Source organism: Tachyglossus aculeatus, chromosome 21 (assembly GCF_015852505.1).
Source record: "Tachyglossus aculeatus isolate mTacAcu1 chromosome 21, mTacAcu1.pri, whole genome shotgun sequence".
NCBI classification, from domain to species: Eukaryota; Metazoa; Chordata; class Mammalia; order Monotremata; family Tachyglossidae; genus Tachyglossus; species Tachyglossus aculeatus.
The window spans coordinates 16,510,322-16,527,140 of NC_052086.1; the positions used below are offsets into that span (position 1 = coordinate 16,510,322).

The 16,819-nt window shown below is 45.7% G+C and overlaps 1 protein-coding gene across 1 annotated transcript in view; it reads right to left on the reverse strand.

The window, feature by feature from the left end:
- Positions 1-583: 583 nt before the first annotated feature.
- The window catches only part of DNAJA3 (DnaJ heat shock protein family (Hsp40) member A3), a 49,736-nt gene continuing 33,500 nt past the window's right edge, over positions 584-16,819 (reverse strand). The window contains exons 11-12 of the mRNA XM_038762731.1: positions 3,056-3,178; positions 584-2,325 (exon numbers count right to left, since the gene is read on the reverse strand). Coding sequence (XP_038618659.1) covers positions 3,069-3,178 — 110 coding nt within the window. The 3' untranslated portion in view covers positions 584-2,325; positions 3,056-3,068. The remainder of the gene's footprint in view (positions 2,326-3,055; positions 3,179-16,819) is intronic.

The window sequence follows — 16,819 nt, forward strand, 5'->3', positions numbered from 1 at the left end:
AGTACGGTACCTGGTCTGTAGGAAGCGCATAACAAATTAAAAAAAAAAAAGCGTTACCATTTGGGTGATGTAGTATGTTTGCACAGATTTATTACTCCATTTATTTTACTTGCACACCTTTACTATTCTATTTATTTTGTTAATGATGTGCATTTAGCTTTAATTCCATTTGTTCTGATGACTTGACATCTGTCCAAATGTTTTGTTTCATTGTCTGTCTCCCCCTTCTAGACTGTGAGCCCGTTGTTGGGTAAGGGACCGTCTCTTATATGTTGCCAACTTGTACTTCCCAAGCACTTAGTACAGTGCTCTGCACACAGTAAGTGCTCAATAAATACGAATGAATGAATGAATGAATGGCATGGCTGGGACCCCATTTGCAAACAGCCTCTCGACCCCATTTGCAAACAGCCTCTCGAATTCCCTTGCTTTCGCCTAACCCTATGGCGCTCGCTAGTAAGGGGAGGCACCTACCAATCCCTTCTCTTTCTCTGATGTGCTAGTGGTAACTTGTATTTCCCAAGCGCTTAGTACAGTGCTCTGCACACAGTAAGCGCTCAATAAATACGATTGAATGAATGAATGAATGGTAGCAGAAGTAGCAGCAGCCTTTATTCAGTGGTCACAGTGCAGTACACTGCACTAAGTGCTTGGGGAGTTCAGAATAATGGAGTACCACAGTTGTCGCCAATGAGGAGCTTATGTTTCTCGGTCACCTAATTCATTTTCCTTTCTTAAAGTGGAGCACAGAGCATCAGGGCTTAGTACAGTGCCTGGCACATAGAAGGTGCCTAACAAATACCACTTAAAAAAAAGTGCCAATTTTTCCTGGGTGAGATCAACCTCTTATAAGTCCTTATAGAGTGCTTGACACATAGTAAGTGCTTAATACAATTATTTCTATTACACTGATTTTCCCAGAGACGACCAAAGCCTAGTTTGAGCATCTTTTTCCAAAAAAGAAAAGACCACACATTAGATTTTAAATATCTCTTAGCAGTATATAATCTTATTTACATCAATACAGAATCACTTTACAGATGCATAATTAGGCATCAATATATGCTTTATTTTAGCAAATTAAAAATAAACTAAAGGGGGGGGGCTATTCAGAGACGCTCTTTGTTACCGTGTCAAAATTTTAGCATACGGACTTCCAAATGCTTTGGAAACTAACACCAGACAACAGGCCGTGGCTATGAAATCAGTTACCTCTCGCTATAGGTCGACTCTGGAAAAATCAAACTAGGTGGATTACTTATTTTGAAACGAACACACAGATGAAGCAACAGTAGTTCTTAAATAATTTAAAAGGTATTTCTCTGGCACTGACTTTTCTTCTTGTAAGAGGTGATGACCCCCGTCAATGGTCGGAGGTTAGCCAGTTTTTATGTGACCCTTTTTCTGTCTCCCCTGCAGTACGTATTTCAGAGCGGATAGTAAGTATTTTGATTCTGGAAAGAGGAATCATTCAGGCTTGCTCTGTGAACTACCTTCGGCTGACAAAACTCCAGTGTGAGGGAGATGGGGTGAACGGGGGCTGGGGGGGGGGAAGGTGATTTTGATAATGAGAATTATCCCATGCAGCCAACAACCTGAAAAGTGATCAACTAAACCTCCAGTCTCTCAGGCCTCATACTCTTCTACCTCCGCAGACTCTGACGATTCCTTCCAAGTCCTTCTTTTAAGGGACTCACTGAAAGGTGAGGTTTGAGTGCTCGATACCACAAGGAAGTGACTGTCACATAGTTAAAACTGCATGATGATTCCTGGCCTATCAAACCTTAAATAGGAGGGGACAGCATTACCACCAAGGCGAGCAGATTCCTGGAGAAGAGGGCCAGTGGGAACAGATTCATTCGGGAAATCCTCAAAGGGTTTAACTGAGGAGGAAACCAATTACTTCACAGCTTCGTGCAGCTTAAGGCTTCATTTTAAGCTGTAAAAGCAGAGTTTTTCATTCTACAGCCAAGACTTCCACCATACTGAGCTCCGAATTAAAAATGAAAATAAGCCGGCAACATTCCCACTTCCTGCTGAGCCAGAGTGGCTCAAATTACACCTCCGAGAATAGAAAACCGGGGTCATCCATTTAAGATTTCTGTCCTACTGCCACCACTGGTCCGTCCGCTTTTCTAGGCAGGGATCTGTCACGTGATTTTATTTGTCGCCAAAGTAGTTCATGGTACCTCTGAATGCAGTTGCACTGTACTGCTAGCCTAGAGTCCTTTCATCTTCAAGGCCATCTGGCAAAGAATGATTATTTTTTCTTCCTCCAACGGAGAGGATTAGCTTCTTGTGCCTAGTTTCCAGTAGAACGCTTGCCTGTGAGGGGGAAAAAAAAAAAGAAGAGAAAATTCACCCTTACTTCAGCCCGGCAATGAGAACGGTCCAGTGTCTTAACCCTTGGGAGGTTGGAGGTAAAGGACTGGGCTTGTCGACTGGACATAGCCCGGTGAGAGAAGCGTGTACACGCACAAATAATGGATCGGGGAAACACCAGGAGTCAGGCCTCTCATGGGCAGCTGGGTTCTGGTCTTTTGAGGAAGTGACCTAGGTAAGGACGTCAAGGCTTTCCCCAGAACTGAGTCCCCCAAGGGGCCCGTGGCTCGATGAGCTAAGCAACGGATTCGGGCCTTAAAAGAGTTCAGAGTTCTAATTCCAGCTCGGCCGCCGTTCACTTTGGGACCCCGGGCTAATGATTTCTCTGAAACCCACTTTGCCACTGTTGGGGGCCGGGCAAAAGACCTCCCTTGAAGGGCGGTTGTTAGCTAACCCCGAATAGAAATGATGATTGAATGGTTTAATATGACAGAAGATCCCCCACAGAAGGCTGCCGACTCCAAAATGATTCAGCCCTATACCACCGGCTTCTGGCACCTCTCTAATGAAACTGAAAATCCTTTCCTCCAATGGTTGTACGGCCTGAGGCTAAGTGGAGCAAAACAAGGCCACCCTAAACCTTCTCCTACATCTGAGAGATGTGTGGAGGAGAGAGCAGTTGGCTCAGGGGGGAAAACAAGAAAATAAAACAAAACACCTCAAGGTTTCCTACCTCTGTTGGGGTATCAGGAGCTAAACATTTTCTTAAGTTTGGTAAGGAATCCCTCCTTGTTCTCCCGGGCCTCAGCCTCGGGCCTAGCCTTGCCTCCCGCGAAGCTACCGGTGGTGCTGCCGCCTGGACACAAACGGCAAAGAGAGCTGCGGTCAAGGGCCCGCACAGCAAGCGGCACCGGACCCCCCACGCCCACCCCCCGCTCCCAAGGAACCTCACTGACCACGGCACTGGGCCCGACCGGGAACTGGGACGAGTTAAGAGGGGGCCGGGGGAGCTAGGGCAGCTAAAGAAGCAGCACGGTGGAGTGTGGACAGAGTACGGGCCCGGGAATCTGAAGGTCATGGGTTCTAATCCCAGCTCCACCGCTTTTCTGCTGTGTGACCCCGGGCAAGTCGCTTCACGTCTCTGGGCCTCAGATACCTTATGTGTAAAATGGGGATTGAGACTGTGAGCCTCGAGTGGGACGGGGACTGCATTTGCTCATTTTCACCCCAGCACGTATATGTACATATTACTCTAACTTGTACATATCTATTCATTTTATTTTGCTAACATGTTTGGTTTTGTTCTCTGTCTCCCCCTTCTAGTACAGTGCCTGGTACTCAGTAGATGCTTAACAAATGCCATGATTATTAATATTCTTATGGTCACTACAGCTAGCCGGGGAAAAATGCGAGCAGAAGCACAACGAAGTTCTTAGTCTACTTCAGATTTTCGCAGACGGGGACTCCCGAGCTGGTGATGGAATCGTTACGGGGACCCAAAATGACCCATAATAATTAATAATAATCATGGTACTTGTTAAGCGCTTACTATGCGCCAGGTACTGTTCTAAGCACTATAGAGTAGATACAAGGTAGTCAGGTTGGACACAGTCTCTGTCCCAGATGGGGCTCACGGTCTTAATCCCCAATTTACAGACGAGGTAACTGAGGTACGGAGAAGTAAAGTGACTTGCCCAAAGCCACGGAGCGGACAAGTGGCAGAGCCAGGGTTAGAACCCACGACCAGGTCCTTCCATTTGTCTCTGGCCTCCTGGTGAAGGACGTGTACGGAGGACCGTGTTTCCTTACTCCACGGATAATGAAACCCATTGGAATTTGATCTTGCAATCAACTCGGGGATAGAACAGGATTTACTAGCTAATCAGTTTCAGAATCACCTGTTTTTCTAGACATTACACAAAGTCCCTTCAGTCCCAGCGCCATTAAGAAACAGGTCTTTGGGCAGGTAGCAAGGGAACTGCCCTTGGCTAAAGCACCATTTCAATTCAGGCCGTGCACCCTTAATCAATCAATCGTATTTATTGAGTGCTTACTGTGTGCAGAGCACTGTACTAAGCGCTTGGGAAGTACAAGTTGGCAACTTAAGCAGGGATTACATCTATTTTCAGTGCCTGGAACCTTCTGAAAATTCTTAGTCATTCCTAAGAATAACTAATATCACACACACACAAAAATACTAGATTCCATTCCAAATACCAAAACTGCTGTGGAGAATCGATCAATCACATTTATTGAGCGCTTACTGTGTGCACAGCACTGTACTAAGCGCTTGGGAAGTACAAGTTGGCAACATATAGAGACGGTCTCTACCGAACAGTGGGCTCACAGTCTAGAAGGGGGAGACAGACAACAAAACCAAACATATTAACAAAATAAAATAAGAAATAGCTCCCCTGTTCTAGCCTCAAAGTCAACTTCAGGCTCTGAAGGAGAACGCAGTCATTTCAAGTCAGCGGTCTCTCTCGTCTTACACGGGGGCAGAGCCTAAAGAAAAGGCAGCGTGGCCTAATGGATAGAGCACGTGCCTGGGAGTAAGGAGGACCTGGGTTCTAATCCTGGCTCTCCCACTTGTTTGTTTGCTCTCCCCTTCATCCCCCTCTCCATCCCCACCGTCTTACCTCCTTCCCTTCCCCACAGCACCTGTATATATGTATGTACATATTTATTACTCTATTTAACTTGTACCTATCTATTCTATTTATTTTATTTTCTTAATATGTTTGGTTTTGTTCTCTGTCTCCCCCTTCTAGACTGTGAGCCCACTGTTGGGTAGGGACTGTCTCTATATGTTGCCAACTTGTACTTCCCAAGCGCTTAGTACAGTGCTCTGCACACAGTAAGCGCTCAATAAATACGATTGATTGATTGATTGCTGTGTAGCCTTGGGAAAGTCTCTTCACTTCTCTGGGCCTGTTTCCTCATCTCTATTATTACTCTATTTATTTATTTATTTTGCTTGTACATATTTATTCTATTTATTTTATTCTGTTAATGTTTTGTTTTGTTCTCTGTCTCCCCCTTCTAATAATAATAATAATGGCATTTGTTAAGCGCTTACTACGTGCAAAGCACTGTTCTACGTGCTGGGGAGGGGAAACAAGGTAATGAGGTTGTCCCATGTGGAGCTCACAGTCTTCACCCCCATTTTACAGATGAGGTAACTGAGGCTCAGAGAAGTTAAGTGACTTACCCAAGGTCACACAGCAGACATGTGGTGAAGCCAGGATTTGAACCGATGATCTCTGACTCCAAAGCCCGGGCTCTTTCCACTGAGTCACGCTGCTTCTAGACTGTTGGGTGGGGACCATCTCTATATGTTGCCAACTTGTACTTCCCAAGCGCTTAGTACAGTGCTCTGCACACAGTAAGCGCTCAATAAATGCGATTGAATGAATGAATGAATCTGAAAAATGGGGATTCGATACCTGTTCTCTTCCTCCTACTTAGACTATGAGCACCCAGTGGGGCAGGGACTGTGTCTGACCTGATTATAATGCACCTACCCCAAAGTTTAGTTTAGTGCTTGGCATATAGCAACTACTTAAATATTATTATAATAATTATTATTATTAGTCTGTCCAGTTCACCCTCACTCCTGCACACCACTGAGCCAAATCCAAGCACTCAGGAACCAACTTTCGAGCTTTGGAAATTAAAACAAAACCAAAACAAAAAAACAGAGGAGAAAAACCCAAAACAAACGAATATTCAAAACTGCCCAAAGTTGGGGAGATCTTACTGAGGACTCATACATCAATAAATGCTATTGACTGTGAGCCCACTGTTGGGTAGGGACTGTCTCTATATGTTGCCAACTTGTACTTCCCAAGCGCTTAGTACAGTGCTCTGCACACAGTAAACGCTCAATAAATACGATTGATGATGATGATCATGATTGGGCCCAGAAATTTACATAAACCATCCTCGGCTCTTTTTCCAATCTTCGTTCTCGAACACATTTTAGTTACCCCTTTCATGCGGAGACCGAGTCGTATGAGAAGAGCAGCAAATTCCACCCCCATGGCACTTAAGCAGCGTGACCTAATGGGTCTGGAGGTCGGAGGGCGTGGGTTCTAATCCTGGCTCCGCCTGCTATGTGATCTTGGGCAACTCCCTTAACTTCTCTGTGCCTCTGTTACCTCATCTGTAAAACGGGGATTAAGACTGTGAGCCCCATGTGGGACGGGGACAGTGTCTGACCCGATTACCTTGTTTCTACCCCAGGATTTAGAACAGTGCTTGGCACGTAGTAAGCACTTAAATCCCACAATTCTAAGAAATTGAGGCACAGAGCCTTTCTTTCTGGGTTTTGCTCTGGCTCCCTGCAAAGGGCAGGGGAAGTGAGAACAGAAGTAGCTGGGCTCCTCCACTTGACACATCTTCCAGTAGGTGTATAGAGAAGTCCAAGCCCAAACTATTTGTGCATCGCCTCCTGGCACGGTGGGGTGGGGAGGGAAGAATCTGAGGGTGGTCTGTGCTTTCTGCTACCTTGCCTCACGAGTACCCTTCAGCAAGGCAGGGGAAATCAGCAGAGCCCAGGAGCTCACTTCATTTAGAGATTACAGGAGGCGGAGAAAACATACAAAGTTATTCTCACCTGCACACCCCCGAACTCATCATTATTATTATTATTGTATTTGTTAAGCACTTATGTGCCAGAAACTGTACTAAACACTGAGGCGGATACCAGCAAATCGGGCTGGACACAAGTCCTTGTCCCACCTAGGGCTCGCGGTCCCAATCCCCAGTTTACGGACGAGGTAACTGAGGCTCGGAGAACTCAAGTGACTTGCCCAAGGTCACACAGCAGACAAGCGGCAGAACTCATCCAGCCATCCTCATCTTCCCGATAAATGCCCATCCCCACTTTCATCCCTCCCCATTAACCCAAGTGAGTTGAAGCTATGACCCCTTTAGGGTCAGTTTCATGTCCTAAGGGTGGAAGACTTCAAACCTGTGGACGTATTGCTGCTCTTCAGAGTATTGGGGTCTGCAGCTACAGTATTTGCTGAGGGCCTAAAAAGTACACGATGCCTGAAGGGGATGTTCAAAAATAAGATAATAATAATAATAATAATAATGATGGCATTTATTGAGCGCTTACTATGTGCAAAGCACTGTTCTAAGCGCTGGGGAGGTTACAAGGTGATCAGGTTGTCCCTCGGGGGGCTCACAGTCTTAATCCCCATTTTACAGATCAGGCATTTACAATCTAAAGCCATCCACCAGCACTTTTAGTACAGTACCTGGCCTGTAAGAAGCACATGACAAATTTTTTTTGAAAAAAGTGTTGCCGTGTGGGTGATGTAGTATATACGTTTGCGCAGATTTATTACTCTATTTTACTTGTACACATTTACTACTCTATTTATTTTGTTAATGATGTGCATTATAGCTTTAATTCTATTTGTTCTGATTATTCTGACACCTGTCTACATGTTGTGTTTTGTTGTCTGTCTCCCCCTTCTAGACTGTGAGCCCGTTGTTAGGTAGGGACCATCTCTATATGTTGCCGACTTGTACCTCCCAAGCGCTTAGTACAGTGCTCTGCCCACAGTAAGCAGTCAATAAATACAACTGAATGATTGAACAATTGAATAAATGAATGAATGAAATCCACCAGAAACCCCTTATCATCAGCAGTCCATCAGCTCTCTCCTTCCTACCTGTTTTTCCTATTCCACCCACGCTATACACTGTGCTCCTCTAATTCCAACTTCTCGCTGTACCTCAATCTGGTCTTTCTCACCACCAAACCTTTGCCCACATCCTCCCACTGGTCTGGAACTCCCTCCGACTTCAATCAATCAATTGCATTTATTTGGGTACTTACTGTGTGCAGAGCGCTCTACTATACTCTTGGGAGAGTGCAACGTTAATGGAGTCGGGAGGAACATTCCCTGCCCACGATGAGCTTATAGTCACCTACAATCAATCAATCAATCAATCGTATTTATTGAGCGCTTACTATGTGCAGAGCACTGTACTAAGCGCTTGGGAAGTACAAATTGGCAACATATAGAGACAGTCCCTACCCAACAGTGGGCTCACAGTCTAAAAGGGGGAGACACAGAACAAAACCAAACATACTAACAAAATAAAATAAATAGAATAGATATGTACAAGTAAAATAAATAGAGTAATAAATACGTACAAACATATATACATATATACAGGTGCAGTGGGGAAGGGAAGGAGGTAAGATGGGGGGGATGGAGAGGGGGACGAGGGGGAGAGGAAGGAAGGGGAGGACTGTATGCTCACGTCCGAAGACCACCACTCTCCCCATCTTCAAAGCCTTCCTCGATCACATCCCCTCCAAGACGCCTTCCTAGACTAAGCCCCCATTTCCCCTACTCACTCTCCCTCCTGAGTCACCTGTGCATTTGGATCTGTAGCCTTTAAACACTTGATATTCACCCCACCCTCAGTTCCCCAGCACTTGTATAACTACCTTTATACCCGGCCTTTCCCCTGTGTGCAATTTATTGCCATGTTTGTTTCCCCTGTAGACTGTAAACTCCTTTGGGCAGGAATCAGGTCTACCAACTCTGTTGTACTGTACTTTTCCAAGTGCCAGTATACTACTCGGCACACAATAAGTGCAGCGTGGCCTAGTGGAAAGAGCACGGGTCTGGGAATATAAAGTTATTCTCGCCTGCACAACCCCAAACTCATTATTATTATTATTATCGTATTTGTTAAGGATTTACTATGTGCCAGACACTGTACTAAGTACTGGGGCAGATACAAGCAATTCGGGCTGGCTACAGTCCTTGTCCCACATAGGGCTCGCAGTCCCAATCCCCAGTTTACGGAGGAGGTAACTGAGGCCCAGAGAATTCAAGTGACTTGCCCAGTGACTTGCACTGGGCTCTGGGAGTCAGAATGACCTGGGTTCTAATTCCGCCTCTGCTGGTTACTTGCTGTGTGACTTTGGGCAAGTCACTTAACTTCTCTGTGCCGGTTTCCTCCAACTATAAAATGGGGATACCTGTTCTACCCTCTACTTAGACTGTGAGCCCCATGAGGAACATGAACTGTGTCCAACTTGATTAGCTTGAACCTAACCCAGGGTTTAAACAGTGTTTGACACATAGTAAGTACTCAACAAATACCATAATAAAATAAAAAACAAATAAATACTGACTGACTGATTAACCGACAATGTGGTGAGATGGCAGGTATATACTTGGTGTCCTTTCTGAATCCCCTCCACCCCTACCCTTCTTTTTTTTTTTTAATGGTTCTTGTTAAGCACTTACTATGTGCCGGGTACTATCAGGTTGGACACAGATCATTTAATTCTATTTGTTCTGACGATTTTGACACCTTCTATATGTTTTGTTGTCTGTCTCCCCCTTCTAGACTGTGAGCCCGTTGTTGGGTAGGGACCGTCTATGTTGCCGACTTGTACTTCCCAAGTGCTTAGTACAGTGCTGTGCACACAGTAAGTGTTCAATAAATACGACTGAATGAATGAATGAATGAGAGGGAGAAACGAGATTAACCGATATTTACGATTCTATTTATTTTGTTAATGATGTGCATTTAGCTTTAATGCTATTTGTTCTGACGACTTGACACCTGTCCACATGTTTGTTGTCTGTCTCCCCCTTCTAGACTGTGAGCCCGTTGTTGGGAAGGGACCGTCTCTATACGTTGCCAACTTGTACTTCCCAAGCGCTTAGTACAGTGCTCTGCACACAGTAAGTGCTCAATAAATACGATTGTTTTGTTGTCTGCCTCCCCCTTCTAGACTGTGAGTCCGTTGTTGGGTAGGAACTGTCTCTATACACTACCAACTTGTACTTCCCAAGCGCTTAGTACAGTGCTCTGCACACAGTAAGCTCTCAATAAAACGACTGAATGAATGAATGAATAGACCCAAGAGAATACACAGCTATCAAACCAATATATGCCTCCGTGCTGAGGAGGCTGCCACTGAGGAGATGGCATGTCGGAAAAGATGGGGGAAATCAATCAATCAATCATTCATTCATTCAATCGTATTTATTGAGCACTTACTGTGTGCAGCGCACTGTACTAAGCGCTTGGGAAGTACAATATTGAGCACTTACTGTGTGCAGAGCACTGTACTAAGCGCTTGGGAAGTACAAGTTGGCAACATATAGAGACAGTCCCTACCCAACAGTGGGCTCACAGTCTAAAAGGGGGAGACAGAGAACAAAACCAAATATACTAACAAAATAAAATCAATAGAATAGATATGCACAAGTAAAATAAATAGAGTAATAAATATGTACAAACATATAACTTTTCTAATGTGCGTGTTGAAGTGGGGCCAAAGGGCCTCCAGGTGGCTTTCCAGCTTAGAACCACCATGAATCAAGGAACATTTTCTCCCAGAACGGGTGACTTTTAGGAGGGCAAGGATGCACTCTGGTAGGGTGGGGGAGGAAGGGAGACTCAGGGGCAGGGAAAAACATGAGCAAGAGTTTGGAGGTGGGAAAATTACAGGGCAGGAACAGTTAGGTTAAGGAAAAGCCAAGAGAACTAGCTGGGGCACAGAGGGAGAAGAGAACAGCAAGGTTAAAAGGGAGCCTTGAAGCTGATGGTTTAGGAGACCTTGGGGAGCAATGGGGTACCACTGGGAGATTTCTGCGGGAAGGAGGGATTTTTTTCTGAGGAAGGGAGTGATGTGACCTGGTCGGCGTTTTTAAAAAGAGGGTACCTGTCGCTGCATGCAAGACAGACTGAAGAGGGGAGAGACTAGAGACAAGGAAGCCAGTAAAGAGGCTATTTCTGTAGTCCAGCTAAGAGAGTCCCCTTGACAGTTTCATCTTGTCCTTCCCAAGCGCTTAGTACCGTGCTCTGCACACAGTAAGCGCTCAATAAATACGATTGAGTGAATCAGTGACCCTTCTGGGCCAAACTCAAAACGAAGAGGCCAGGCCGGAGCATAAGCAACATGGTCTAGAACCAAGTCAGTCTACCTGCTCTACGGCTCTGCTCACCCCAGTACGGCTGGGTGGGACGTGGGGAGGAGAATGAACGACAGCAGCAGGAAGCCCAAAAAGCTGCCGCCTGGTGAGCATATAAAGAGCGGCCAGAACCACGCAGGGCTAGAGAAAAAGTTTTACGGTCACGTTCAAGCAAAGCCTCAGTTGCTGGGGCATGACTGCTGGAAATGTGCAGAAAACTGTGGCAGACAAACCGGCACTGCGCCCTGCAATCCAGAAAAGCAGCGTGGCTCAGTGGAAAAGAGCCCGGGCTTTGGAGTCAGAGGTCATGGGTTCAAGTCCCGGCTCCACCAATTGTCAGCTGTGTGACTTTGGGGAAGTCACTTCTCTGGGCCTCAGTTACCTCATCTGTAAAATGGGGATGAAGACTGTGAGCCCCCCATGGGACAACCTGATCGCCTTGTAACCTCCCCAGCGCTTAGAACAGTGCTTTGCACATAGTAAGCGCTTAATAAATGCCATTATGAAAAAAAGGAGCGGCTCTTTGGGAGCGTGAGGAAGTGAAGGCGATGCTAGGGGCTGCAAGCAACAAACCTGACAACACGAGGGGTCGTCACAATATGGGTGAACGAGGGGGGGCCCGGAGGGAGAGAGGGTTGCCTCATACTGGCCTCTTCAATCAGTCATGCACCCCTGAACAAACTTCAACAATCAGTGGTGATTTCCTAATTCAATCCAGCCCACGCTATTCTCTAACGCCAACCTACTCACTGTACTCCTCTATAACGCCACTGACCTCTTCCCCATGTACACCCTCTGGGATGGAACTCCCTCCCCCTTCATATATTTCAGATCACCACTCTCCACTTTCGAAGCCTTATTACATTCACATCTCCTCCAGGAGGCCTTCCATGATTAGGCCCTCGTTTCTCCGACTCCCTCCTGCATCACCTACCCATGTGGATCTGAATTCCTTAAGCACTTGATATCCCTCCCCCGCTCAGCCCCACTGTATTCTATATATAATAATATACAATTAATATAATTATTATTATATAATATATATTATAATAATAATATATAATATAATAATACAATAATAATATATAATGGCATTCGTTAAGCGCTTACTATGTGCAAAGTGTATGTTTGGTGTATGTCTGTCTCCCCCTTTTAGACTGTGAGCCCACTGTTGGGTAGGGACTGTCTCTATACGCTGCCAACTTGTACTTCCTAAGCGCTTAGTACAGTGCTCTGCACACAGTAAGCGCTCAATAAATACGATTGATGATGATGATGATGACATATATATTAATGTCTGTCTCCCCGCCTAGCCAGCTAAGTATCTTGTGGGCAGGAAACGTGCCTACTATCTTTGCTGTATTGTACTCTCCCATGTTCTTAGTAGAGTGCTCTGCACACAGTAAGTGCGCTCAATAAATAGCACCGACAGATTGACCAGTGCCTTCGTGGAGTACCATGGACAACTAGGCATTCGTGAAAGTTACGTTTTCAGAGAAAATACCTCTTCCCAAAATGGTTCTTACTTTATAGAATACTCCATGTTGAGTCCTGTACGACTACCCTTTCGTATATATTCAGAACCTCATGACTTATCTCAGTTGCAAATTTAACATACCACTTCAGCTGGTCTTGGACTGCCTTACTTTCTATCAAATGTCTCCTCACTTATCTTCCTCCTGTCTCTGTCCTGCACAAAGGGATATATATTTATTTCATTTGCATTTTCAGTAACGCGACACAAAGCACCAGAAGTCATTTCTTGTTTTGGAATCTGCCACCTCCCAAGGGCCCCAGGGCTGTTGGTCACTGGAGGATTTGGAATTACAGGAGGAAGCCTCTTGACACATCCTACGTTCTTAATGAAAGCTACTGCCTGGAAAACAATACAAAAACCGATTTCTCTTGCCCTACCAGCAAGGAGAACTGGGCAGAAGAGATGCTGAAAATAATAATAATAAGTGTGGTATTTGTGTGCTTTGCACACAAGAAGAACTCAATAAATATGCCCGAATGAATGCTATTTGTTACGCACGATGTGCCAAGCATCGTATTAAGCGCTGGGGTAAATGACAAGATCATCACGTCTCATATGAAGCTCAACACCCTGGAGGGAGAACAGATAAAATGGGGATTAAGATTATGAGCCCCACTGCGGACATGGCCCGTGCAACCCGATTTGCTTGTATCTACCGCAGCGCTTAGAGCAGGGCCGGGCACATAGAAAGCACTTAACAAATGCCACAATTACTATTACCTTTATTATTACTACCAGGTATTGAACCCCAATTTTGCAGATAAGAGGATCGAGGCACACAGAAGTTAAGGGACTTGCTCAAGGTCACAAAACAGACAAGTGGCCGATCTGGGATTAGAATCAGGGCCCGCTCTCAAGCCCGTGGTCCCAAGCCATGCTGCTTTTCTAGTGAGGAAGGGTAAATAATGGAAAAATAATCATTATCATCAGGGAACACCAAAGGGTCTGCCAGGCAAACTGTGGGAAGGGTGTCAGGGGGGATCTAGACACCAGCCCCCACACCCACACACCCACCCACCAGCGACGACGCAATTTCTCAACCGTTCTACACCTGTTCCCTCCCGGCTGTTGCTAGGAGCAGCAGCAGCTCTGGCAGTAGCTCCGCTTAGTGCTTCCTCCTCCTCCTCCTCTTCTCCCATCACCCCACAGCTTTGCCAAAAAAAAACCAACCAAAACCAAAACCAAACACTCACCCACAACCCATCAGTTCCAGGTCACATGAAACCACCACAATTCATTATAAAGAATTGGCACCCTAAGCAACTTAGCCGCATCAGAAATTAAAGAGGTAAATTTGCGGAACCGGTTAATTCTGATACCATGAATTGGGGCGTCCCTGTGGTTTATTACTATTCCTATTCTAATCGCGGCTCAGCTGCTTGTCAGCTGTGTGACTTTGGGCAAGTCACTTAACTTCTCTGGGCCTCAGTGACCTCATCTGTAAAATGGGGATGAAGACTGTGAGCCCCACGTGGGACAATCTGATCACCTTGTATCCTCCCCAGCGCTCAGAACGGTGCTTTGCACACAGTAAGTGCTTAACAAATGCCATTATTATTATTATTCCAGTACTGAAGACACAAAGCGGGGTGCAGACGACTAGCCATTAGAGATACAGTGTGGCTCAGTGGAAAGAGCACGGGCTTGGGAGCCCGAGGACATGGGTTCTAATCCCGGCTCCGCTGCTTGTCAGCTGTGTGATTTTGGGCGAGTCACTTCTCTGTGCCTCAGCTCCCTCATCTGTAAAATGGGGATTAAGACTGTGATCCCCGCGTGGGACAACCTGATCACCCTGTATCCACCCCAGCGCTTAGAACGGTGCTTCGCATAGTAAGCGCTTAACAAATGCCATTATTATTTCCACAGATGGGGGACCCAGCCTGGCCCCCACTTTGGCCCCGGACTGTATCGGAAAAATCCACCTAGTTTACTGAGTAGGCACGCATCCACTGCAGACCTTTTCCCTGTTCTCTGGCTCTTAATACCTACCCTGAATTGCTCAATGGCTGGTGCAACACTGTGAAAATTCCCGAACACCAGGACGAAATAAAAAATGATGCAATGACCAAGAAACATACCCTAAAAGCTAGTCTCCCCTTCGGCATGGTACGTACTGACCACGAACACACGTTCTCCGTAAACGGAACGAGATCATCCTTGCCGAACCAGGAGACTGCTGGAATTTTTTCCCCCTGGCAGGAGCAGAGGTGCAAAACGGACCCTCTCGCCAAGGCGACCCCCACCTTTTTAACAATACTGTTCGTACTGCGACTAAGTAGTCCTGCGACTAAGTACTCCTCCAGGAGGCCTTCCCAGACTGAGCCCCTTCCTTCCTCTCCATATATATGTATATATGTTTGTACATATTTTTTTACTCTATTTTATTTGTGCATATCTATTCTATTTATTTTATTTTGTTAGTATGTTTGGTTTTGTTCTCTGTCTCCCCCTTTCAGACTGCGAGCCCACTGTTGGGTAGGGACTGTCTCTATATGTTGCCAATTTGTACTTCCCAAGCGCTTAGCACAGTGCTCTGCACATAGTAAGCGCTCAATAAATACGATTGATGATGATGATGATGATGATAAGTAACTTCATTTCATTCAAGATTGTCCCAAATCACAGCTCCCTGAGCTCTGAGAGAACCATTTCTGCTACTGCATGTCTTTTGTTCGTCAACTGAAAAGACGGTCAAAGTTCCTTTTAAAGTCAACATTCTCATGTGGGGGCCTGAACTTCATATTCCAGGGGATTGGTGTATCCAAGGGGGGCGAGAATGGGGAACATGGCCTCCTGCCGAGGTTTGTCTATAAAATTCAAGTTACTTCTCAGGGATTGTTTTTTTCCCTCTGAACTGGCTCCCTGTGGGAAAAATCTTTCAGAATGTTCTTTGAATCTAGAAACACACAGCCCACACTGTACCTCTCTCAGCTCTCTCCCGTAAATCCACGACTGCCCTGAGACAACAGAATAGAGTGTGCCGCTCCCCAGGTGACATTCTGTTACAATCCCCATACTAAAAGACGTCTGAAAAACTCTGAAAAATGCTTGCACTCCTACTCTGCCTTGTACAGGGAAAGCAGCACGGCCCAGTGGACTGAGCAGAGTCGGGGAGACCGACGGGCATGAATTCTAATCCCAGGTCTGCCACTTTCATTCATTCATTCAACTGTATTTATTGAGCGCTTACTGTGTGCAGAGCGCTGTACTAAGCACTTGGAAAGTACAATTCGGTGACAGCCAGAGATAATCCCTACCCAACAACGGGCTCACAGTCTAGAAGGGGGAGACAGACATCAAAACAAAACAAGCAGTCATCAGCAGCATCAAAATAATCAGAATTATATACACACAACATATATATCTATATCTATCTAGATAGATAGATATACACACTTGTCTGCTGTGTGACCATGGGCAAGTCACTAAACTTCTCTATGCCTCAGTTACCTCATCTGGAAAATGCGGACTGAGACGGAGAGCCCCATGTAGGACAAGGACTGGATCCAACCCGATTTGCTTGTATCCATCCCAGCGCTTAGTACAGTGTCTGGCCCACAGTAAGTACTTAGTAAATTCCACAATTATCGTTATTATCTACTGAGAACCGATTTTAAACACAGGTAACAGGGATGAGCTGCCAGTGGCCAGGGTAGAGGACTGGGAGTTGGAAGACCTGGGTTCTTATCCCAGGTCTGCCACTGGCCAGCTGGGTGACCTTGGGCAAATTACTTAACTTCTTGGGGCCCCAGGTTCCTCAACAGCAAAATGGGGATAAACTACCTGTTCTCCCTCTCCCCACTCAGAGTCCCAGGTGTTCAATCTGATTATATATATATATATTTTCTATTTATTTATTTTATTTTGTTAGTATGTTTGGTTTTGTTCTCTGTCTCCCCCTTTTAGACTGTGAGCCCACTGTTGGGTAGGGACTGTCTCTATATGTTGCCAATTTGTACTTCCCAAGTCCTTGGTACAGTGCTCTGCACATAGT